Here is a 22,702-nt window from a genome sequence, read left to right as displayed (position 1 = left end):
TAGAAGGCATCTCAAGGCAGCCCTGTTTAGGGAAGCTTTTAATGTTTGATGGATTTCTGTATTTTAATATTTTGTTGGAAGCCGCCCAGAGTGGCTGGGGGAACCCGGCCAGATGGGTGGGGTATAAATAATAAATAATACATTATTATTATTATTATTATTATTATTATTATTATTATTATTATATTCACTAAATATGTGGGGGTCATTTGCAAATGCCAAGGATTTATGGGAAATTAATGAAAAAAGATGTTGAAATAGGGGATTCCCCCCAAAATAAACCCCTTTTTGGGAGGGATAATTGGGACAGAGGTTCCCCAGAAGGGGACTTGACTGGCAATAACCTGTTAGGCGCAGAAATGGGAAGAATGAGAAGTGTAGCATTGGAAGTGGACCCGATGGTCATCTAGTCTAGTCCAACCCCTGGCAAGACTTTGCTCCAGCATCCAGGATAGATGGCTTAAAAAATAATTGAATATGCTGACATAGTGAGACACAAATGGGGAACTGTCTATAGGCAATTGGGAGGTCTTTGTTGGGCTATTTTCACGTGAAGGAATTGTGTGCTGGGTTCAAGATAATGAGCGGTGAAGAAAAAGGATGTTCGGGGGTTGAGTGACAAAGTATCATGCAGCAAGCAAACACCAGGCAGAAAAAGCGAATGACCATATAGAATCATAGAGTTCGAAGCAGCCCCATGGTCATCTAGTCCCACCCCCTGCAATGCAGGAATAATAGGTCATTCCCCCCCCCCAATTTTAATTAATTAAAATTAAAAATTAATTATTTAAATTAAAAACTAATTAAAATTAAATTTTAAAAAGATTGAAAAGCCTAATAAAAATTAATAATAATAAAGGATCAAGGCTTTGTGTTCTCTTCAGTTCTGAAAAACGAGGAACAGGCTGGCTGAAGCCTCTTTGTGAGTGGCATTAAAAGCCGCCTTGGAGTCTGGCCAATGTCACTTGAGCGCATCCCCAGAGAAATGAGGAGCCAGGCTTTTTCCCAGGGAGAAGGGAGGGCACTTCCCGTCCATTTGGCTTGCCTGCCAGCTGGATGGGAAGGGTAAAAATGCCTCCCTCCCAGCTCTGCCACCCGATGATTCTAGGCTGAGATTCCTGCCGGCCGGGGTTGGGCTGGATCACCTTGGGGGGGGGGGTCCCTTCCAAGATTCAAGAAGGCAAGCAAAGTTCTCCCTGCTCCCCTCCTGTGTGGCAACTTGGCTCTCCCTCACCGCTACGCCCAGGACCATCCAGCGCGACTGCCGGGGAGGTGAGTGCCAACCGTTTTCTACAAATGTTTATTTAGTTTTCAAAAGTTTGCAGGCTTTAATTATCATCATCATCATCATCATCGTCATCCTTGAACAACAAGAATAACAACTATCAACAATACATTGAATTTAGCCATTGACTTCTTACCCCCTATGATATTCTATGTAGTCAACATTATTCCACACACACCACTTGCAAATCGGGAAATTCAGCTGGGCTTCTCCAGTCTCACGGTGTGTTGCATTTTCAGCTGAATTTTTTTTGGGGGGGGGGGCGCTTCAAGCATTCACTGTGCTTTGGAGGGATTTGCTCCTTGCAAACAGCTGAAAGTCTGTCAATTTTGAGAAGAAGCCTGATTCGCAGAACTGATATGATGACCAAAATAATAAACTGATATGATGACCAAATAAACTGATATGATGACCAAAATTAGGGACCCAGAGGAGTCGAGGGAGGAGTGGAAACCCTTTTGTAAAGCATTTGAAATAAGTAGAACAGTTGGAGGAACTGGCAAGTAGGGCTTGAACTTGGAGCAGTAGCGAAAAGAAATTAAGATGATGATGATGATGATGACGACAACAACAACAACAACAACAACAACAACAATAAATTATTTATACCCCGCCCATCTGGCTGGGTTTCTCCAGCCACTCTGGGCGGCTTCCAACAAAATATTAAAATACAATGGTCTGTTAAACATTAAAAGCTTGCCTAAACAGGGCTGCCTTCAGATGTCTTCTAAAAGTCTTGTATATGTTTTTCTCCTTGGTATCTGGTGGGAGGGTGTTCCCCAGGGCTGGGAGCAAGGATATGCAGCAAGGGAAATGGGGAGACCAAGGAGGGATGGAGTACAAAATAAAAAATAAAATGGGAGATCAAGGAGGGACAGTACAGACCTATTAGATGGATGGTGGCAATCCAAACTTTTATGTATTAAAATAAAATTAAAATATAGTTTTGTCCTTTGGACCTCTCCCTTTGGCATTTCTCATTTCGCCCCGTGCTGAAGACACCTTTCTTCTTCCTACAAGGGAACCCCAGTGTCCGTGAGTTCCGCAGGGCAGTCCCAGAAAGAAGGGGGGCTTGGTGCAGGGAGCCATTCCCAGCGCTTCTCGTGATTGGGATTCGTATCTGGAGAGAGAACGCCAAGGATTCATATTCATAGCTGCGGGGAATGCTGAGGTTGCAGGTTTCAGAGACAGCAGCATCTTCCTGTATCGCAACGGGTTGGTCTGGATGACCCTCAGGGTCCCTTCTCTCATTCTCCCTCTGCTTTCTCTCCGCAGATGAGGATTTGGTTCTTCACCAGGAAGATGGCAGCAAGCAGCTTGCTGGTGCCAGGTAACCATTTGCACAGTGCCTGACTTGCACCCAGACTCTGGACTGTGTACATTTCCCTGTCTGGCTGTGTACATTTCCAACCTGGACACAGTCCAGTTTTCCGCTCTTGTTGGTTGCCTAGACGAGCCAGAGCGGAAAGGGAGACGTCATTTGCGGTCAGGAGAGTCCCCTGACTCGCCTGGATTTCTGGCTCCATGTCACGCCAAGGCGAATGTCCTCCAGGCAGCCACTCTGCCCTGCCAGAGCTTGAGCTGGAAGGGACCCCAGGGGTCATCTATCCCAACCCACTGCTAGGCTCAGCTCTTCCATCCATCCCAGAAGGGACCCCTCCATTGCAGGGAGCTGGGCTGCAATGAAGTTCTACTATTCTATGCTTCTACGTTTGGACTCCTGCCCTGCCGGGGGCTGGACTAGGTGACCCTCAGGATGCCATCCAGCTCTGATTCTGTGTCCCTTTTTCTCTGCAGTGCTGCTCTGGCTGTCCTCCCTGTGGGCCAAAGTTGCCATGGGGTCCCCTTTCCTGCTCCCTGCTCCCGAGAACACATCCGATCGAGGGCTGCCTGCTCTGTGGGGAACGCAGTCATCGGGGGACATTCTGCAGTGGCACACGGGATTCCCAGATCTATGGGTCACCCCCCTGGAAGACCTTAGTAAGTGTGGCCAGGGGGATACCTAGGGGTGCATCAAGTTCTCTCCTCTCCCCCTAGGCAGTCCCTGTCCTCTTGAAGAGCCACCCCACTTTAAGGGGATGGGAAGAATGTTGCACCACAAAGGACCACAAAATGTTATTAAATATATTAATCTTGTTTCCCCCACCCCCCATGCGCACCCTAATTCTGGGGAAGGCAGGCTGGGCCCCGCACATGCGCTCCCATTTAAACATGCACCAAAAATGAGGGGCGGAGAAATCCCCCTCTTCACGCAAGGGGACTCCAGTGTCAGTGAGTTCCACAAGCAAGCCACAGAAAGGAAGCTGCCACCCCAGGAAGGTCAAAAACAGCAGACCTTCCTCTCTGGGCCTAACAGGGCAAAATGCTCCCTTCTGAGACAGGATTGCATTCTTTGGGGCAAAAGGTTCCCGCCTTGCTGGGGGTTGGATTGGATGAACCTCCGGGTCCCTTCCAGCTTTAGGGTTTTTCCCCCCGTTTCCAGAACCTCCTGCCCAGCCAGTCATCCGCAGAGAGCCTTCTCCGCAAAAGCCAGGCATCCGCTTATCATGCCAGGTGCCATGGGGCGCAGTGGATGCCATCGAATGGAAAAGGGATGGGAAACCGCTCTCCGGGGGCCAAAGGGATGTTGTTCTTCTCCTCCCCGGGATGGAGACGTCCCACTGCGGCTCGTACTCGTGCAATGCCAGCAATCGCTGGGGCTGGAAGGAGTCGCCCCGGCTGGACGTGACGGCAGGTGAGTAGGCGCCGAGTAAAAAGCAAAGCGGAAGCAGAGAATCTGGGCCTTCTCCTCTCCCCTGTTACCACTTGCCATGTTTCGCACTGGGTCCCTGATCGAAAGATCTATAAACCTCCTCCAGGATCTTGGATGCTTGAGCTGAAATTCTTGTCTTGCAGGGGGTTGGGCTAGATTACCCTGGGATCCCTTCCCCATCTAGGATTCTAGGATTCCCACCAACATTTCTCCAATGAAAAGAGGGACCTCCTAGTCCATCCCTCCTCCCCCATCTATGATTCCCCCCAACATTTCTCCAGTGATAAAAGGCATGTAAGAGGCCCAATAATTCTGCTGCTCCAGAAGAGAGGGAAGAGAGGGAAAGCGAAAGCAACCTCTGAATCCATCTTTCCAGGGAATTGTAGAATGGTAGAGTTGGACAGGACCCCTGAGGGTCATCCAGCCCAACCCACTGAAAAACCTCCAATGAATAGGATAGATTCGGAAAGGACCCCAAGGGTCATCTAGTCCAACCCCAAGCAATGTAGCCCGGATATTTTTTTGGGGGGGAGGCAAAACCTCAGATCTCCCCTCAGGCATTCAGGACAGTCACCCAACCTCTGCAGGGGAGAGGCATGGGTGCCTGACCACCCACAACATTCCCATGAAGGGGCTGGGCACCCACAAATTTCGGCGCCATGGCACCAAGGTGACACTCCTGGAGAGGGGAAGAGGAAGAGGGTGTTTCCTCCCTGAGGTGCTTGATGTTCCCTCTCCCCAATGGGCTCCATCCTGTAGGGATCTCCATGATGCTGGGGGTGGCCTTCCAGCTCTCCGCCTCAGCCCTGGTGAGTGCTGCTTTCTCCGGATGGGGGATCCTCTTGCCGTTGTGTCAGCCCCACAAACTCCGAATCCGTGAGTGTCTTTTTTTCTGGAGGTCCCTCTGGGGGGGTGAAGTCGGAGCTTCCGCCAACAGCCTTGCTGCGGGTTGGATTGGATGCCCCTAGGGGTCCCATCCAAGCCTACCGCCCTGTGATGTGCATCTCGCTCCCCAGGAGGAAAGGCCTGGAAGTGGCTCAGCATCTACGTCAATGGACTGACAGGCTTGGCTTCAGCCCTGGCCTTCGTGGCCCTGATCCTGTGGAGCTACGATCAAGGTGAGAGGGGAAGGGGCTTTCGGAGAAGAGAAAGAAGCTGATTTGCCGCTTAAACGAATGCACAGCCTTAAAAAAAAGTCTGTTTCATTTGGAAGGATAGATGGCTAGTTGCCTTGCAGGGGGTTGGACTGGATGACCCATGGGGGCCCCATCTGACTCGACTGTTCCAAAATTGCCCTTCCTCTCCAGGACTCTCGGCTGCCCTCATCCTGCCTCTCTTCCTGCTCCTCTACGTCGTCATGGTCACCCTGCTGGTCTTGGGCAACGTAGCCTTCAGCCTGAACACGATCCACCAGATCACCGACCCAGCAGGTTGGTCAGTGGGGCTGAGCAGTGTTCTCCATCCTCAGAGGTTTTGAAGCATCTGTTCTGGATGCTTGTGAGGGGTTGGGCTAGATGACCCTGGGATCCCTTCCAGCTGAGGAGCTGTGATGGGTTCTCCATTCCCTTCTCTCCTGCAGCTCAGCGGCTGGTGGACTTCAGCACCCCGACGGGGGTGATCTTGGTCGCTGTGACATGCAGTCTCCTCATCAGGCAGGTCGTGAAGTTGGAAGGTGAGACTGGCAGGTGGCTTAAATCTGTATGTCATTCGTATTCAGTTTCTATGCCATTTAATGTCATCTTAAATTTGGGGTATTTTGGCATGGATTTGTTCAACACATAGAAAACGGATAAATCCCATATGGCAAATGAAATAATAATAATTATTAGTTATTAAATTTGTATACTGCCCGCAAGTCTCAAACTATAATCACAGTGATGTAAGAGCACAGCTGGTTACGTCTTGTGTGTTTGTCAAAATACCATGAAACCTACAAAAGCAGGTAGGCTCAAATAGAGAAGCAAGGGCACCCACCTAAAATTATTTTTTTAAATATCCTGCACTCCTCTCTTCCCAGCTGATTCTGCTGCCCCTAAAGTCCTGGTTTGGGGAAAAAAGTTTTTAAAATATCTTAAAACTTTGGCCTGACTGTTGTTTTCTTCACAGAGCAAGGATGCGCTACACCGGTGGACTTGACGCCTGTCGTCGCAGGAACTGCCGGGATGTGCTTCCTCCCCTTTACAGCGATTGTTGCAGTCCGTAAGTAACACCACCATTGCTTGCTGCAGAGGACTCCAATGTGGCGGGTTCAATCCCCGGCCTTGCTGCGGGTTGGACTGGATGACCCTTGGGGGTCCCTTCCAACTCTACCATTGTATAATTCTGTGTTGAGATTCCTGCACTGAAGGGCAGTTGGACTAGACGAGCCTCAGTTTCGCCCAGTTCCTTGCCTAACCTCCTCTAGGTAAAGGTCAATCAATCAACCAACCAACATAATATGGGCCTCTAGTCACAGGAGGAATTGTATAATCATAGAATGAGACCCCAGGGTCATCTAGCTGAACCCCACCGCAAGGCAAGAATCTCAAGGTAGAAGCATTGGAAGGGACCTCCGAGGGTCATTCAACCTGACTTTTGGTTGTGTTTGCAGATTGTGCAGATATGAAGAAGAGGACGGCCGAAGACCGAACCTCCAGAAGGGAAAATTGGAAGAAGGTACTATTGGCCGGGCTGCCGGGTTGCGAAAAAAATGAAGCTTTTTTTTTTGGCTGGGTGACCTGTTGCCCACAGAGAATACTCATGGAAGGCACCCGAGGGTCTCTAGCCCAATCCCCATTCGAGGCAGAAGTCTCAACATGGAATCCTAGAAACAGTCGAGCTGGATGGGACCCCAGCCTAGGCTTCGAAACCTCCAGTGTGGAGGGAGCCAGTGTGGTGTAGTGGTTAAGAGCAGTAGACTCGTAATCTGGTGAACTGGGTTCGATTCCCCGCTCCTTGAGCTAGTCGCACTTCTCTGAAGTCTCTCAGCCTCACTCACCTCACAGAGGGTTTGTTGGGGGGGGAGGAAGGGAAAGGAGATTGTGAGCCGCTTTGAGACTCCTTAGGGTAGTGATAAAGTGGGATATCAAATCCAAACTCCTCCTCCTCCTCCTTGAAAGGAGATTCCGCGTAGAACGTCTCTCAGTTTGAACCGGTCCAAAGGGTTCCTTTACCACTCTGCCCCTTTCCTTTTCCTTGTAGGCCATCCAGAGCGGGACCATCCAGTTCCTCTGAGCCGGCTCCTGTGCTCCCTCCTGTATCTCGCCAGATCTTTCCTGCCTGTGTCCCCTCTAAAGGAATTCTCTCCAAACCGAACCCACAGTGCTAATAAAAATATTTTTAAAATTCCTTCCAATAGCACCTTAGAGACCAACTAAGTTTGTCATTGGTATACCGCATGTTGTATATAAATGAATCATGAGGAAGAGCAGTTTACTACATAAGGAACAGTAAATGCAAGTAATTGCATAAACGTGCTATTTTGTTTTCCATGTAATCATTATCTGCCTATACTGTTCCTTTCTCTCATTTGCATGTACAGTGGTACCTTGGTTTACAACCATAATCCATTCCGGAGGTTCGGTTGTAAAGCAAAACAGGTTGTAACCCAAGGCGCGCTTTCCATAAATTTAAGTATTAATTCTTATATCACATGAATATTTAAACCCATTATATCAAACTTAACCCCCCTTTCCCTGAATTCTGGGTCTCCCAGATTCATCAGCGAGTTCCATAAGTCATATGGAAATGTGAGGAATTCACATTTAAAGGAGAATCTGCCCCATCCACAGTCTTGGAAACAAAACACAAAGCAGAGCAAAGTTGTCCTTCAAAACTGACACTTCTTAGAATTTCATATGGTAATTTTTCAGCCAATTAATGCCCTACAAAAATGCATAGGCCAGACTGACGTGTGTACAGAAATGCATACGGTATATTAGTAGATATACTAATATACACAAATTTGTTGTCTTAGGGAAAGATGCTTTGCAAAAGTGTTTATTAGGAGAAATTCACACTACAATGCTGACGAATTTTCACGACGACTTAAAAAGAAAATGCCACGTATCGGAAACTGATGGATTCAAATTACACAAATAGATTCTAGCTAAACATTAGGAAGGATTTTCTGACAGTCAAAGATGTTTCCCCATAGAACGAACCCACTTTGAAGGTGGTCGACTCTGCTTGGTTGGAGGTTTTTAAACACAGGCTGGATGGCTATTTGTCAGGGAATCTTCAGCTGCAATTCCTGAATTGCGGGGGGATGTATAGATGACCCTTTGAGGTCTCGTCCAACCATACAAATCTATGAATCTAGAAGAGGTACCTGCTGGCTCAAGCCAATGGCCCATCAAGTCTAGCATCTTCTTTTCCCAGATGCCTCTCTGGGAAGCCTGCAGGCAGGACATGAGCAGGACAGCACTCTGGCCACCTGCACTTTCCAGCAACCGGTATTCAGAGGCATATACACCTGTAGTGGTGCCTAGCCTAGCCAAGCTTGCTGTAAGATTTCCACCAGGCAACTGATTGGGCTCCACAGGTGAGGGAAGCCACCTGGGAACAGTCACTGTGACTTGACCATTGCACAACCAGACTAGGGCATCAGGAGCCCCAGACATGCCAGCCAGAAAATCCCTTTCCGATTCTACAAGTCTCCGGGGCCTGGACCATCTTCAGAGAGAGGAGTCTGCAAAGAGGAGCAGCCACTTCCTGTCCAACTCTCACCAGGCAGGGAATGAAATGTCCACCCAGGACAAAGGCTTTATCTTGATCCAGAAGGCGTCTCCCCACCAGGGGACTTGGCGGGAGGGAAGATTTCCATTGGGAAGAAGTGGGGGGATCAATCAAGCTCATCTCTGGGTTGAAGTGGGACTCCAAGGCCGTTGGTTGTAGGGTCTGCCCCCCAAATCCTGGCCAGTCCGTGCCCAAGTGCCTCTCTGGGGAAGTGGGAGTGATGCAGAACAGAGCAAGGGAATGGAAGGATTCGCTCAGAGGCGAGAGCATTTATGTCACATGCAAATCGCCACTGGAATCTCCAAGGGGGGCTGGGAGAGACCCCCCACCATGCCACGTGACCAGAAGCCCTGGAGAGCAGCAGCCACTCAGAGGTGGCGTGGCGTCCCAGCTTGCGAAGGGTTAAATCGAACAGAGCTGGAGTCCTAGAGAGGACAGGAACAGGTCCTCCAGAGGACAGGAACAGGTCCTCCCCACCCCGCATGCCCAGCCCCTTCCGGTATCTCTTCTCTCTTGTCTCCTCCACTTGCTGCCTCGGTGAGTCTCCTCCTCTCTCTTCCCCCTTGGGGTGCCTGTCTGGGGGAGAAGGGGGTCCCAGGGCTGCAGGGGGCGGTTCTGCTTCTGAATGGCAGGGGGAGACCCCCAAGTCTGGGAGCAGAGGGTCCTTTCCTCTCTGGAGCTCTGCTCTTCCTTTGCATCCAGGGCGGCGCTGCTTCCTCTCTGGGTCTGGGGGGGGAGGAATGGCCAGAATCCCCCTTGCAATGGGGGAGCCCCTGCCAGGCCCTCCTCCCCCCTGCCAGGCCCTCCTTCCCCCCCCCCGCCAGGCCCTCCTCCAGATCAGCTCAGGTCTCCATCCCAGAGCCTCAAGGGAAGCCTCTCCGTGGAGAAAAGGAGAGAGCCAGGGGACTGGGCTGAGCTGGCTGCCCTGGGCTTGCCAGGGTCCAAAGGAACTTGAGAGGAGAGGATGGGAAGCCGCTTTAAGGACCCCAAGATATTGTTCTTAGGGGGATGAGGCAATGCAAGAAGAAGGAGAGCGATCTGTCTGGGTGGCAGGTCTGCAAACTTTTCTCTCTCTGATCCCAAAGTGAGCTTTCAAGGTATTAGAAAACAATGGAGTTGGAGACACTTTTCTGAAGGGAATTAAGACAATCTATACAGAACACATGACAAGCATGATTTTAAATAATACTCTTTTAGAAAAACATAAGATACAGAAGGGGACATGTCCTCTTTCCCGCTTTTGTTTCTACTAGCCCTAGAAGTATTGGCATGAAGAATAAGATATAAAAGGAGGTCAGGGTGGGGCAACAAAACGACAAACTGAAGGCCTCTGCAGATGATGTGGAATTATCTTTAGAGGAACCTCTTCGTAGTGTCTTAGAAGCAATAAGGCTGTTTGGAAATGCTGCAGGTCTTAGAATAAATGGGGGGGACAAAGGTGTGAGTGAAAAACATGGATGTGAAGTCAAAAAATGAATTTCAGAGAGAGAGAGAGTGAGTGGGTTGGTGATAAAGAATAAAGTGAAATAGATTGGAGCATGCTTAACAGAAAAAACAACAACCCTAATATATTTCAAGATAATTATGTTAAAATATGGAAGAAGAAAAAAGAATTTTGAAACATGGGGAAGAATGGAACTTTCTCTGATGGGAAGAATGTCTGTTACAAAAATGAATGATTAGCAAAATGATTGCTGCCCTCTGAGAAGGCCGGGCAGCCGTAGCATCAGAGTGGCCTCGCTGAGAGCCCCACACTCCTCCCGCAAGAGGAAATTTGCCCTCAGCCCAGACCCCAAAGGAGTCCCTCTGATTGGCCTCTCTGGCGCAGGGCCAGGGCAGCGCAGCGGGAGGGGTGCCCTGTGTCTGGGGACCAAGGAGCAGGTGGGGGGTGGGTGCTGCGCAGGCAAGCAGAGCCATGGGGTATTTCCTAGCTCAGGGGTTGTCCCCCCCCTTTGCTTGCCGAAGACTGGAGCCCAACACTGAGGGCATCTCTTGGCTGGCAAGGAAAGACCCCTGATGCCAGAATCCCTCCGGAGAGAAGCCAGACAGAGCAGACCAAACTCTGCTCCATCAACCCTTCCTGCATCTAGTGGGACTAGATGACCCTTCTTCTCTCCCAGCATGACCCCACTCTCCGTTCTCTTGCTGACTCGCAGGGACAGCTATCAAATAATATCGAAATGAGTAGGGGGGTTCGACAGGGTTGTGTCCTGCCCCCAACATTGTTTTGCTTATTCCTAAATGATCTAGAAGAGTGCCTAATGGACGCAGATGGTCACCTTCCAAAAATAGGTATGAGAAGGACCCCCTTGTTGCTTTATGCCGATGACGCGGCCATAATTTCACGCACCAGACCGGGTTTGAAACACCTGTTGATGAAATTTTCTGATTATTGTCTTGGAAATGGCTTAACAATAAATTATGAAAAATAAAAAATCCTAGTATTTGAAAGAAGCTTTTCCCGGTTAAACTGGTCGCTGGATGGCCATGAACTTGAACAGATTAAACATTTCAGCTATTTAGGACTAACATTCCACCATACAAGATCATGGAAGTACCACTGGCAAACCTCCCTTCAAAAGGCGGAGATTACAAAACTAGCCATACTCCGATTCTTCCATACAAAGGGCGGCAAGTATGTACCAGCAGCTCTAAAAGTATTCAATGCAAAAACTGTCCCCCAAATCCTGTACGCAGCAAACGTCTGGCAGAATGGGGATCTGCCTAAGCTAGATGGCTTCCAAGCACAATTTATTCGATCCTTGCTTCAGGTGCCCAATTGTGTTCGAAATTCCATACTCCTGCTAGAAACGGGTGAATGCCCAATTTCAACAAAGGCATGGTGGGCTGCACTAAAACATTGGCTCAAGATTGCAGTATTTGAACTCGGGGAGGGACTGTATAAATACCTGAACAATGAGGAATACATCAGCCAATGGCAGAAAACCATGGCGAGAAAAGCCACTGCTTTAGGTCTGTCACCCACCCAACTCTATTGCCTGGGATATGAAGGTGCCCTAAAGACCTTAAAGCAAAGACTTTGGGATAATTCACACAGTGATCTACGACATCAATCACTTGCGATCTGCAGTCCATTGGCAGTAGGAGTACAATATGGGCATGTCTTTAAGCCAGCAGCCTATATTCAAAACTTGACAGTGCCAAACTACCGAAGGCTGTTCACAAAAGCAAGACTGAATGTTTTCCCCTCTGCAGTGCTGGAGGGCAGGATGAGAGGAGTACCCTACCAGGAAAGACTGTGCTCGTGCACCCATGATGTAGATTCTATAAAACACATTGTGCTGCACTGTGGGAAGTTTGAGCAAGCCAGGGCTGAAGTGATTTCACCCCTGCTAGCCTTGCTCTCAGGAAAATCAGAGGATTTCTATATCAGGTTCCTATTGGAAGACCGGTCAAATGCCAGAACACTAGCAGTGGCAAAGTTTTTATCGGTGGTCACAAGAACTAATGTTTCCTACTCCGAATTTGAGTAAGATGTCTGAGTGGTTTGAGGGCGGGGTGTCCTAGCTGTGTATCGCTTGGTAACGAATTGATGGGTCTATGGACCGTAATAAAGATGGTTGTTGTTGTTGTCTCTTGCTGACTCTCCTGCAAGACAGGAGAAGCAGCCTCATTTCTCTCCCTCTCAGAGTCTGGGCCTCATGGAGCCTCTCCCCTTCACCCCCCTTTCTGGCTCCAATACTTCCCTGCTGGTCCCTTCTGGGATTCCCATAATACATCTCCAGAAGCATCCTCAAGACATCATAGATCTGTCACAGAAAGGTTGTGGTCTCAGGTAGAACCTGAGCTCCAGGCTTGGCCCCACTCTTGGGGCAGGATCTCACCGGTCATGGGGGGTTATGGGGGGCTCACTGACCCCTCCCCTTATGCCTCACTTCCCTGGGTCCTAAATGCCATTGGAACTGAGAAGAATGATACAATGATGTGACTTCTTTGTTGTTGTTTAGTTGTTTAGTTGTGTCCGATTCTTCATGACCCCATGGACCAGAGCATGGCAGGCCTTCCTGTCTTCGACTGCCTCCTGCAGTTTGGTCATTTGTGTTTCTCCAGGGGCAGGAGAACATCTAGGGCAGGAGAATCCCTGCAGGGCCTCTGAGGCTCCCTTTGCTTCTTCCTCTCTCCCAGGACCCTGCAGCTTGTTTTGGCTCCTTGACTCCTCAGGAAGGATGAAAGAGACAGATCCTGCAAAGCTAGCGAGGATGGAAGGGGGAAGATGGACGGTTGACCTGGTCAGGTTGTCTCCTGCATCCCTCCCCACAACCTCTGAGCATTCCCTCCCAGGGACTTCTGAGAGATCTGGTGAGTTCCAGGGGAGTGGAGATGCGGACATGGCTGGATAGAGCTGGAGAGGTATTGGGGCTTCCTCCGCTTGGGAGTGAGGGGAGGCAGGCAGGTGGATGGGGACGGAGACGGGGAGCACCTTTTTGGGCTCCTCCACCTGCCTGCCTGCGCCTTTGTCATCTGAGCTGGGAATAGATCACAGATCCCTGGCGAATGTGAAGGGACAACAGGTCTCTAACACCCAGACAGAAGTTCCCACTGTTCTTTCGGCAAAAGCGGGATGAAAACCTCCAGTTTCACAAAAGATAGGGCTTGGCTTTGGGTTACCTCAGGGCACTTTATCTAAAGCCCCTCACCACCTTCCCACCAGTGGGATTTCCCTCTCATGGATCCCTACTGCTTTGGTTAGCCTTTCCCTCGGGAAACTTTGTGGCCTTCTTGGCTTCACAGACCAGCCCTTAGTATGTCAGAAGTACTTTGAACTAGCTTCCTCTCCTGACCCCAGGGAAGCTCGGTTCTCTTATTAGTCACACAACTGGAGGAACTGACACACTGCTGGAGTCAATGAGCGTTTTGGCACATTTTAAACTTTATTTATTAACTTGAGAACATGGATTTCACTGGTAACTTACAGCGCATTCCTCTCATTATAGGACACAGACTTAATACAGCGTTTCCTCCCTCCAAACCTAACCTCCTCACTCCCCACACTCCCTATCCACCTTCCCCAACCGACTCCCCCTAACGGTTATCCCTCTTTTGTTTTTAAACATAGTCTAGTTTCACCTCCTGGAGAACTGCCTATCATTGGAGGGATAGTTTAACCCCCAATGCACCGGAGTCTTCAGCAAGCACTAATCCGCCACAGCTCAAAATGTCTAAAACCAGTACTGTGATCTGAATGCCGCACCAATGTCAGAAAACGTACAGATCCATTGCGCAGCACTAGAAGCCACAACTCTTAGCCACAACTGAATGCAGATGGGGTCTCCGTGTGTTGCCTTTTTCTTTACTTTTTGGAATACCTTTTAATTTGCTTTTTAAAAAACAAGGGTAATAGGAATAATATATTAAAGGATAGAAATAGGTAGACTGAGTCTTCTCACATGATTTGTATATCTCAAAAATAGCAGAATACATTTGCCAGAATATTTATAACATGGTTCTTCATTAGTGGTCAGTGTATGAGTTCATGAATTGCTTTAAACTGAAACAAAGAGCAGAAGCAGGAGAGAACAGAGAACATTCAACATCGCAGAGCCAAATGCCTAGTCAGGAGCTCTTTTGGCAGAGTTAGCATGGCTTACGCTCTAATTAGCTTCTGTCTTCATTGCAGATGGTGATGAATTGGAAGGGAAGAACAAGGGGGACCACAAGAGAGTCCACATGGCAGAGAAGTCAGAGTGTGGAGAGAACATCCGTCAGAGCTCCCAGTCCACCTCCCATCAAAGAAAATCCTTCGTTCAGAGGGATAGCCTCACTTCACATGAAAGAGCACAGAGTAGGGAGAAATTGTATCAGTGCAGAGAATGTGGGAAGACCTTCAGTCAGAAGGATAAACTCACTTTGCATCAAAGAATTCATACAGGGGAGAAACCCTATCAGTGCTTGGAATGTGGAAAGAGCTTCATTCGGAAGGATAGTCTCACTTCCCATCAAAGAATTCATACAGGGGAGAAACCCTATCAGTGTCAAGAATGTGGAAAGAGCTTTCGTCTGAGTGCTAGTCTCACTTCCCATCAGAGAATTCATACAGGGGAGAAAACCTATCAGTGCCAAGAATGTGGAAAGAGTTTCAGTCAGAGGCATAGTCTCACTTCCCATCACAGAATTCATACAGGGGAGAAACCCTATCAGTGCTTCCAATGTGGAAAGAGCTTCCGGGAGGGGACCAAACTCACTTACCATCAAAGAATTCATACAGGGGAGAAACCCTATAAGTGCTTGGAATGTGGGAAGAGCTTCCGGGAGGGGACTAAGCTCACTTCCCATCAAAGAATTCATACAGGTGAGAAACCCTATCAGTGCTTGGAATGTGGAAAGAGCTTCAGTCACCGGCAGAGTCTAACTACCCATCAAATAGTTCATACAGGGGAGAAACCCTATCAGTGCTTGGAATGTGGGAAGAGATTCAGTCAGAGAGCCAATCTCGCCTCCCATCAAATAATTCATACAGGGGAGAAACCCTATCAGTGCTTCAAATGTGGAAAGAGCTTTCGTCTGAGTGCTAATCTCACTTCCCATCAGAGAATTCATACAGGGGGGAAACCCTATCAGTGTTTGGAATGTGGAAAGAGCTTCAGTTACAGGCAGAGTCTCACTTCTCATCAAAGAATTCATACAGGGGAGAAACCCTATCAATGCTTGGAATGTGGAAAGAGCTTCCGGGAGGGGACCAAGCTCACTTCCCATCAAAGAATTCATACAGGGGAGAAACCCTACCAGTGCTTGGAATGTGGAAAGAGCTTCAATCGGAATGATAGTCTCACTTCCCATCAAAAAGTTCATACAGGGGAGAAACCATATCAGTGCTTCGAATGTGGAAAGAGCTTCAGATATAGCTCCAATCTCACTTCCCATCAAAGAATTCATACAGGGGAAAAACCCTATCAGTGCTTGGAATGTGGAAAGAGCTTTCGTCATAGAGATGCTCTCACTTTCCATCAAAGAGTCCATATAGGGGAGAAACCATATCAGTGCTTCGAATGTGGGAAGAGGTTCCAGGAGGGGACCCAACTTACTTCCCATCAAAGAATTCATACAGGGGAGAAACCCTATCAGTGCTTGGAATGTGAAAAGAGCTTCAGTCACAGGCAGAGTCTCACTTCCCATCAAATAATTCATACAGGGGAGAAACCCTATCAGTGCTTGGAATGTGGAAAGAGCTTCAATCGGAAGAGTAGTCTCACTTCCCATCAAAGAATTCATACAGGGGAGAAACCCTATCAGTGCCAAGAATGTGGAAAGAGCTTCAGTCAAATTGCCCATCTCAGGAACCATAAAATAATTCATTTAGGGCAGAAACCCTATCAGTGCAGAGAATGTGGAAAGTGTTTCAGTCAGAAGGGCAATCTCACTTCCCATCACAGAATTCATACAGGCAAGAAACCCTATTAGTGTTTTGAATGTGGGAAGAGCTTCAGTCAAAGTGTCCATCTCACTTCTCATCTAAGAATTCATACAGGGGAGAAACCCTATCAGTGCTTGGAATGTGGAAAGAGCTTCAGTCACAGGTCAAATCTCACTTCCCATCAAATAATTCATACTAGAGAGAAAACATCTCAGTGTCTGGAAATTGGTTTACCAAATAATCCAAGTTCTTTGTAAAAAACAAAACCCAATGAAGGAGATCCCACCCACTTATGAGGGAGTTCCTTTTCACTGTCTGCTCTTACTATCAGAAAGTTCTTCCTGATCGTTAGGAGGAATCTCCTTTCTTGTTACTTGAATCCACTGGAGCAGAAAGAAACAAGCTTGCTCCATCTTCCATGGGAAATCACTACTGATTGAGGAACAAAGAATGATTATTCTAATGGAAATCCCCATAAGACTATTAAAGAAAGAGCCTAACTATAGATTATTGACGGAAACATTAAAAAAGAAAACTGTCGCATTTTGTTGGGAATATCCAGAAGGGATCTTATTTATTTATCAATGAACAAAACTAAGAAGTGTGGAACCAATGAAGGCAAGTTCTTTTGTGAGAAAATATATAAAAAGACTTAGGAGAATTAGAGGAAACACAACGAACAGAAGTAGAAGAAAAGGAGGCAGGAGAGGGAGAGGGGTAAGGGGACAAAAGAATTAGTCATTGGGATGGATCTGAAAGTGCTCTTGTGGAACATAAATGGATTTAGGAATAAAACCAAAAGAAACCAAATAGCACACATCTTGCTTAAACCAAAGTTGGAGATTATACTGTATTGTAGAGCTTTTTAACTCTCAAATTCAGGTCAAGTTCAAAAATAATTCCAAGTTCAGGTCAAGCTGAAATTAATTTTAAGTCAAGTTCAAAGTTTTAAAGAGCTGTTTACACCAGATTGGTCTTTAAAGAGCTTTGTATAATCCACAACCCTTGTCGCCCATTAGCTGCCTTTAACTCCAAAGGGAAAATAATCCACAAATTTTCCACTTGTAAAGGCTCTCATGCATAAACTACCGCAGACGGGAGTAGACTTCCTTTAAATCTTCCTGTTTTTACCAAATTTTAAATGATTATAAATACTTCTCACCTTAATGCTCAGCTTGAAGTTTTTGGATAAGTAGACTGCTTCAAAGGCTGATCAGAAGCCTTGCTCCGTGGAGGCGCAATGTTGCCTAACCCGCCAGCTTTTTCGGCTCCCCCTCCCTGTGTTTCGACACGGAGGCAAAGAAGAGAGCCCACCGAAGTGCCGTTGTGGGTCGCAGGACCTCTTGACACCTCGGACTCCCTTCTGAGACTTTCTTGAGGGTACACATCACTCTCACACTTCCCCCTGCTCCTCCACAGAGCCGAATCTGAACACGCTCAAATGGAGCTGTCAGACTCTCCGCCCACCTGCCATTTCGCGGCTACCCGGAAGTCGATGTGCTGGGACCTCTGACAGGAGAGGAAAGGCAGTTGCCCCCACAATACAAGGCCTACCAGGACGTTTCTGTGAGGAGGCCGACCAGCTTGGCCCCCTCCCCAACCTTATGACTGCAAAATAGACCTATTACCAGGGGCTCAGATGCTCACCAGTCATCTATACTCCACGTCAGAGGCAGAGCTGGCTGCTCTGAAGGCGTTTCTGGAGAAGAATGTAGCATGAGGCTTCATTAGACCACCCAAGGCTCTGGGAAGATCCCCTGTTCTATTTGTGAAGAAGGGAATTTCTGAACTTCGACTTTGTGTTGATTACAGACACGTGAACAGGATTATGTTGCCAATCTGCTACCCCTTGCCCCACATCGGGGATTTGCTCGAGTGGGTACAGTCTGCAAAGATTTTCACAAAGCTGGACCTAAAGGGGGATTATAACTTGATACATGTGAGGGAGGGAGATGAGTGGAAGACAATGTTCTGCACCAGGTATGGCAGCTTCGAATACTTGGACATGCCTTTGGGTTGCAGTTGGGGACAGCGATGTTCCAGGCATTCATCAACCACGTGTTAGACCTTCTTATCTACTCTGAGAGCCCAGAACAGCATGTGCAGCCTGTGGCGGAGGTGCTACAGAGGCTGAGAGAGCACTGACTTTACGCAAAGTTGAAGAAGTGTAAATTTCACATCACAGAAGTAGAGTTTCTGGGTTATTGTATAATGCCGGGAGGAGTGCACAGCACATGGATCCGGCCAGAGTGTAGGCGGTGGTGTCATAGAAGGAGCCCCAAAACAAGAAGGATCTGCAAAGGTTTCTGGGGTCCGTGAACTGCTATTGCAAGTTCATGGCCGGGTACTCCAGGCTCACGGTGCCCCTCCCTGACTGCTTGAGGGAAAAGAAACCTTATCTGTGGACAGCAGAGGCTCCGCAAGCGTTTGAGCGACTCAAGGCCATGTTCGCCGCAGAGGAGCACCTAGGCCACGCCAACCCCCATAAACTGATGGTGGTGGAGAACGAGGCCTCTGATAGGGCACTGGGAGCTGTGCTGCTTCAAGAAGACCAGGTTGGCAATCTGCGTTCATGCTCCTTCCTTTCCAGGAAGTTACCTTTTTCTGAGCAAAACTTCATCATGTTGTGGGAGAAAGAGCTGTTAGCTATTGGAGATGCATTTGAGGTGGGGGGGGGCATTTCCTGGAGGGTGCACAGCATCAGGCACACCAAAACCTAGAGTTTTGGCAAACAGTGAGGCACCTCAACCAAAGGCAAATCCGGTGGGCGCAGTTCTTTGCCAAGTTTGACTTCAGAGTGCAATATGTAGCTGGCAGTCAGAACCAGGGAGCAGGTGCCCTTTCCAGGAAGCTGGAGTATCAGGGAGGAGAGCCGGTTCCCGTGTCTTTCCATATCCTGAAGCCAGAGCAGCTGCAGTTAGCGGCCGTCACGGCGGTGGAGGTGACTGAGTTCCGATGGGAGACGGCTGAAGATGAGTTCGCTAAAGCCAAGCTAGAGGCACTGCTTAGGGATGCAGGCAGTGCCAAAGGGTTCGAGTAGAAAGATGGCTTGATGTATAAGGGAGAGGCACTCTATGTCCCAGAGGGGGAACTGCAAGCCAAGGTCCTAGGGCAGTGCCGTGATAACCCTACAGCTGGACATTTTGGACAGTCTAAAACCCGCTACCAAGTGATGAGTTCACCTCACGATTTTGGAAGACTTATGCAATTGCTCAAGGTAGAGGTGTATCTCACTTTGGCAAGGCACCCATAGATGAATGGGGAATCAGAGAGGACTAACGCCATGTTGCAACAGTACCTTTGGTGCTATGTGAACTATCAGCAAGATGACTGGGTGTCCCAACTGCCTTTGGCGGAGTTAGCATACAACAATGCCCTGTATGAGTCGACTCACCAAACTCCCTTCTTCGCCAATCATGGGCGTCATCCACACACCTTTCCTTCACCAGAGGACAGACTGTCGGTGCTGCATAGTTTAAGGGAGCTTGTTTAAGTTGGAGAGTTTAAGTTGGACTTGACTAAGGAAGTGTACAAGAGAGGGGCAACAGGGTGCAGAGATAAGGTTGGGAGACAAGGTGTGGCTATCCACAAAAGACCTGCCCCAGAAGGGTAGATGCCGGAAGTTGGATCCTCGGCAGGTGGGGCCCTTTGAAGTGATAGGAACAGATCAATCCTGTAACGTTCAGACTCAGGTGGCCAACTTCCATGATGTCCACAGGGCATTGGTATCCCCAGTGGTTCCTCCTCACCCTTACCAAGCCCCTAGGGAAGCACCCCCTCCCCCAGTGATAGTGGAGGGAGGAGTTTGAAGTGGCGCAGATTTTGGACTCCCGTTGGAACAGAAGGAGGCTACAGGATCTGATAGAGTGGGAGGGGTATGGCCATTCCAAGAGATCCTGGGAGTTCACTACAGATGTTCATGCTCCTGAGTTGCAAAGGGAGTTTCACTGCAACTCCCTGACAGGCCTAGACCCAGTGGGTGGAGGTAGGAAAACGAGGAGGAGAGCCTTGGGGGGGGGGGAGTGGTGTTAGGAACCTGGCTCCCCAGGACACAGTAAGCAAGTGAGCTTGCAGATGAGGCAGAAGGCTCAACTTTCCTAGCTAACACCCGGCAGCTGCAACCCCCCTCCCTCTCTAGACCTGGCACTCCGGTATCAGGGGGAGGGGGAAGACAGGCCAGACGAGGGCAGTCTGCCAATGGGTTGGATAACTGGAAGCATTATCTAAAAGAAGAGCCACTTAACACTTAACCTGAGGCATCGCTGTTGGGCACACTTCCAGGAAGAACTGTCAGGGAGGATTCGGAGGAGCAATGGACAGAGGAGGCGGCAGAACAGGGGCTCAGGGATGCTGAAGAGCCTTGCAACCGCCCAGAGACAGAGGAAGTGGAGGCGAGGGTGGAGGAAGGGCTCAGGAATGCTGAATGCTGAAGAGCCCTTCAACTGCCCAGAGGCTCAGGAAGGAAGCTCAGACTCAGGAAGGGAGGGGGCTTTCAAATCAGCACAAACAAGAAGGGAAATGAAACATAAGGATCAAATACATCTCATGTGATTCCCACGTCTACTTTGTTGGCACAGGAATCGTAGGAAGCCACTCCCCGAATCTGACTCAACGGGTTCCGACATGTCATTCTGAACTGTAGCTGATTCTTGTATATATGTAATAAAGACTGTAGGTACCAATCCTGATGGTGCTGGAGTGTTAATGCGAAGGGGAAACATCACCTTTACAACAACTAAGTCAGTATCAGACTCATCAGATGGCTTGAGAGATGTTTTGGTGCTTTTGTAATCAGCTGTGTCTGTATCACTACTAGAATCTGCAGCAGCATCACCATTGCAATCAGAATCACCTTCACCTTCACCATCAGATTAATTACCTGCATCATCAGAAATGGGGTGAGACTGAAAAATCGCCACATTGTCCCATTTCGCATTGCATTTAATGCTCCCAGTCAACCTTATTATTTTGATATCGGACATTAAAACATAATAAGCACCTTTCTCATAACCAATAAATATTCCATGCAAACCATGTTTGCTCAGCTTGTTGTCCTGAGGTGTATGAACCCAGACATCTAAACCAAATATTCTGAGGTGATTGATGAAAGGCTTTTTCTGGAATAGCGTTTCATAAGGAGTACAGCCTATGGCTGATGGAACCTGCGATTGTAGCAATAAATAAAACAGTTTAAAGCTTCTCCCCAAAAAAGGGTCTGGCAAGTTGGCATCATGTAGCAAAGTTTTCATACCTTGTTGCAGGGTCTGATTTACCCTCTCACAGAGACCATTTTGCCATGGGGACCTGGGACATGCATTTTGATTTCAGCCAGAAATCGTTCAAATTCAGTTGAACAAAATTCTCCCCCTCTATCTGTGAATAAACATTTCACCTGTGTATCATGCACATTTTTCAGCCATGCGTAGACATCCTTAAACCTGGAAAATGCATCACTGTGGGTTAAACCACAGAGTCTAGAGCTTGCTGATCAGAAGGTCGGCGGTTCGAATCCCTGCAACAGGGTGAGCTCCCATTGCTCGGTCCCAGCTCCTGCCCACCTAGCAGTTCGAAAGCACATCAAAGTACAAGTAGATAAATAGGGACCGCTCTGGCTGGAAGGTAAACGGCGTTTCCGTGCGCTCCTCTGGTACGCCAGAAGCAGCTTTGTCATGCTGGCCACATTACCTGGAAGCTGTCTGCGGACAAACGCCGGCTCCCTCAGCCTATAGAGCGAGATGAGCGCCACAACCCCAGAGTCAGACACGACTGGACCTGATGGTCAGGGGCCCCTTTACCTTTTTATGTAGACATAAACATATCTGGAGAATTGGAGGGAGGAGTTTGAAGTGGCCAAAAAAATACTGTGAATTACCTCTGGATGGAGCTAGAGGTCCTACAACGTCGGCATGTAAGTATTGATAGGGCAATGAAGCCTCCATCCTGGACTTTCTTCCCTTGGGAAACATTTTGAACTTGTTTTCAGCACAGGAAATGCATTTCATGTGATGCTTACACTCTGTAATGGCTTGGGTCTCTCCCACAGAAGCAAGACAACTCTGGCAGTAATTACCTCAGGTTTATTGCTTCTTGCCTTTTCCGCCTCTCGCAAACTCTTTCGAGCCTACGAGTTTTCGGATAGGCTATTTCCGGTGTCCCTGTCTATGAGTAGGAGCTTAAACTGACAGTCTGTTTTCCCCCCCTCGGACTCCCCCCTTCCTGCTCTTTGTTCTCAGAGCTCAGGCTTCTATTCTACTGCAGCTTGGCTGCTGCTGCTCCATTCTGCATTCCTGCTTAATCTCTTCTTCCTGCTTTTCTGCATTCTCAGCCTCTGTCAGCAACGGGGCGCATCTGACACACGCCCTTAAAGACATGCCTTCAACCATGTCTGGCATTTTAGCAACTGCCTGAAAAAGCAAATGACCTAGCCTGTGATGGTAATCATGTACACAGTTATGCAATTTCTCATTTCCCCCCACAGACATTTTGCAACATTGTTCGTAATTTACAGCATTAGAATGAACATCAATAATATCAGTATAATAAGGTAACAGAAATAAACCTTTCTCAAATTTGCCAT

The 22,702-nt window shown here is 48.3% G+C and overlaps 2 protein-coding genes across 2 annotated transcripts; both read left to right on the top strand.

Moving 5' to 3' along the window:
* Positions 1-1,013: 1,013 nt before the first annotated feature.
* LOC118078646 (uncharacterized) lies at positions 1,014-7,366 on the top strand. The gene is made up of 11 exons (XM_035102567.2): positions 1,014-1,272; positions 2,561-2,615; positions 3,083-3,265; positions 3,768-4,019; positions 4,797-4,913; positions 5,054-5,155; positions 5,345-5,467; positions 5,617-5,709; positions 6,144-6,236; positions 6,628-6,692; positions 7,218-7,366. Exons 2-11 carry the CDS (start codon positions 2,561-2,563, stop codon positions 7,248-7,250), a joined length of 1,116 nt encoding a protein of 371 aa, XP_034958458.2. The 5' UTR covers positions 1,014-1,272; the 3' UTR covers positions 7,251-7,366.
* Positions 7,367-9,246: 1,880 nt separating this feature from the next.
* Positions 9,247-21,779, top strand: LOC118078645 (zinc finger protein 420-like). Its single transcript, XM_060280502.1, has 3 exons — positions 9,247-9,290; positions 12,900-13,073; positions 14,392-21,779. Exons 2-3 carry the CDS (start codon positions 12,941-12,943, stop codon positions 16,170-16,172), a joined length of 1,914 nt encoding a protein of 637 aa, XP_060136485.1. The 5' UTR covers positions 9,247-9,290; positions 12,900-12,940; the 3' UTR covers positions 16,173-21,779.
* Positions 21,780-22,702: the final 923 nt, after the last annotated feature.

The sequence above is a fragment of the Zootoca vivipara genome, chromosome 12 (genome assembly GCF_963506605.1).
Source record: "Zootoca vivipara chromosome 12, rZooViv1.1, whole genome shotgun sequence".
NCBI lineage: Eukaryota > Metazoa > Chordata > Lepidosauria > Squamata > Lacertidae > Zootoca > Zootoca vivipara.
Note: the sequence above shows the minus strand (reverse complement) of the source record. Positions and strands in the feature narration are given on the sequence as shown.

Bases quoted from the DNA above. Each gene is read 5' to 3' on its own strand.
- LOC118078646 (XM_035102567.2), top strand. From the start codon at position 2,561: ATGAGGATTTGGTTCTTCACCAGGAAGATGGCAGCAAGCAGCTTGCTG. The intron at 3,266-3,767 runs GTAAGTGTGGCC...CCCCGTTTCCAG, and splicing joins CACCCCCCTGGAAGACCTTA to AACCTCCTGCCCAGCCAGTC. The intron at 4,020-4,796 runs GTGAGTAGGCGC...TCCATCCTGTAG, and splicing joins CCGGCTGGACGTGACGGCAG to GGATCTCCATGATGCTGGGG.
- LOC118078645 (XM_060280502.1), top strand. From the start codon at position 12,941: ATGAAAGAGACAGATCCTGCAAAGCTAGCGAGGATGGAAGGGGGAAGA. The intron at 13,074-14,391 runs GTGAGTTCCAGG...TCTTCATTGCAG, and splicing joins AGGGACTTCTGAGAGATCTG to ATGGTGATGAATTGGAAGGG.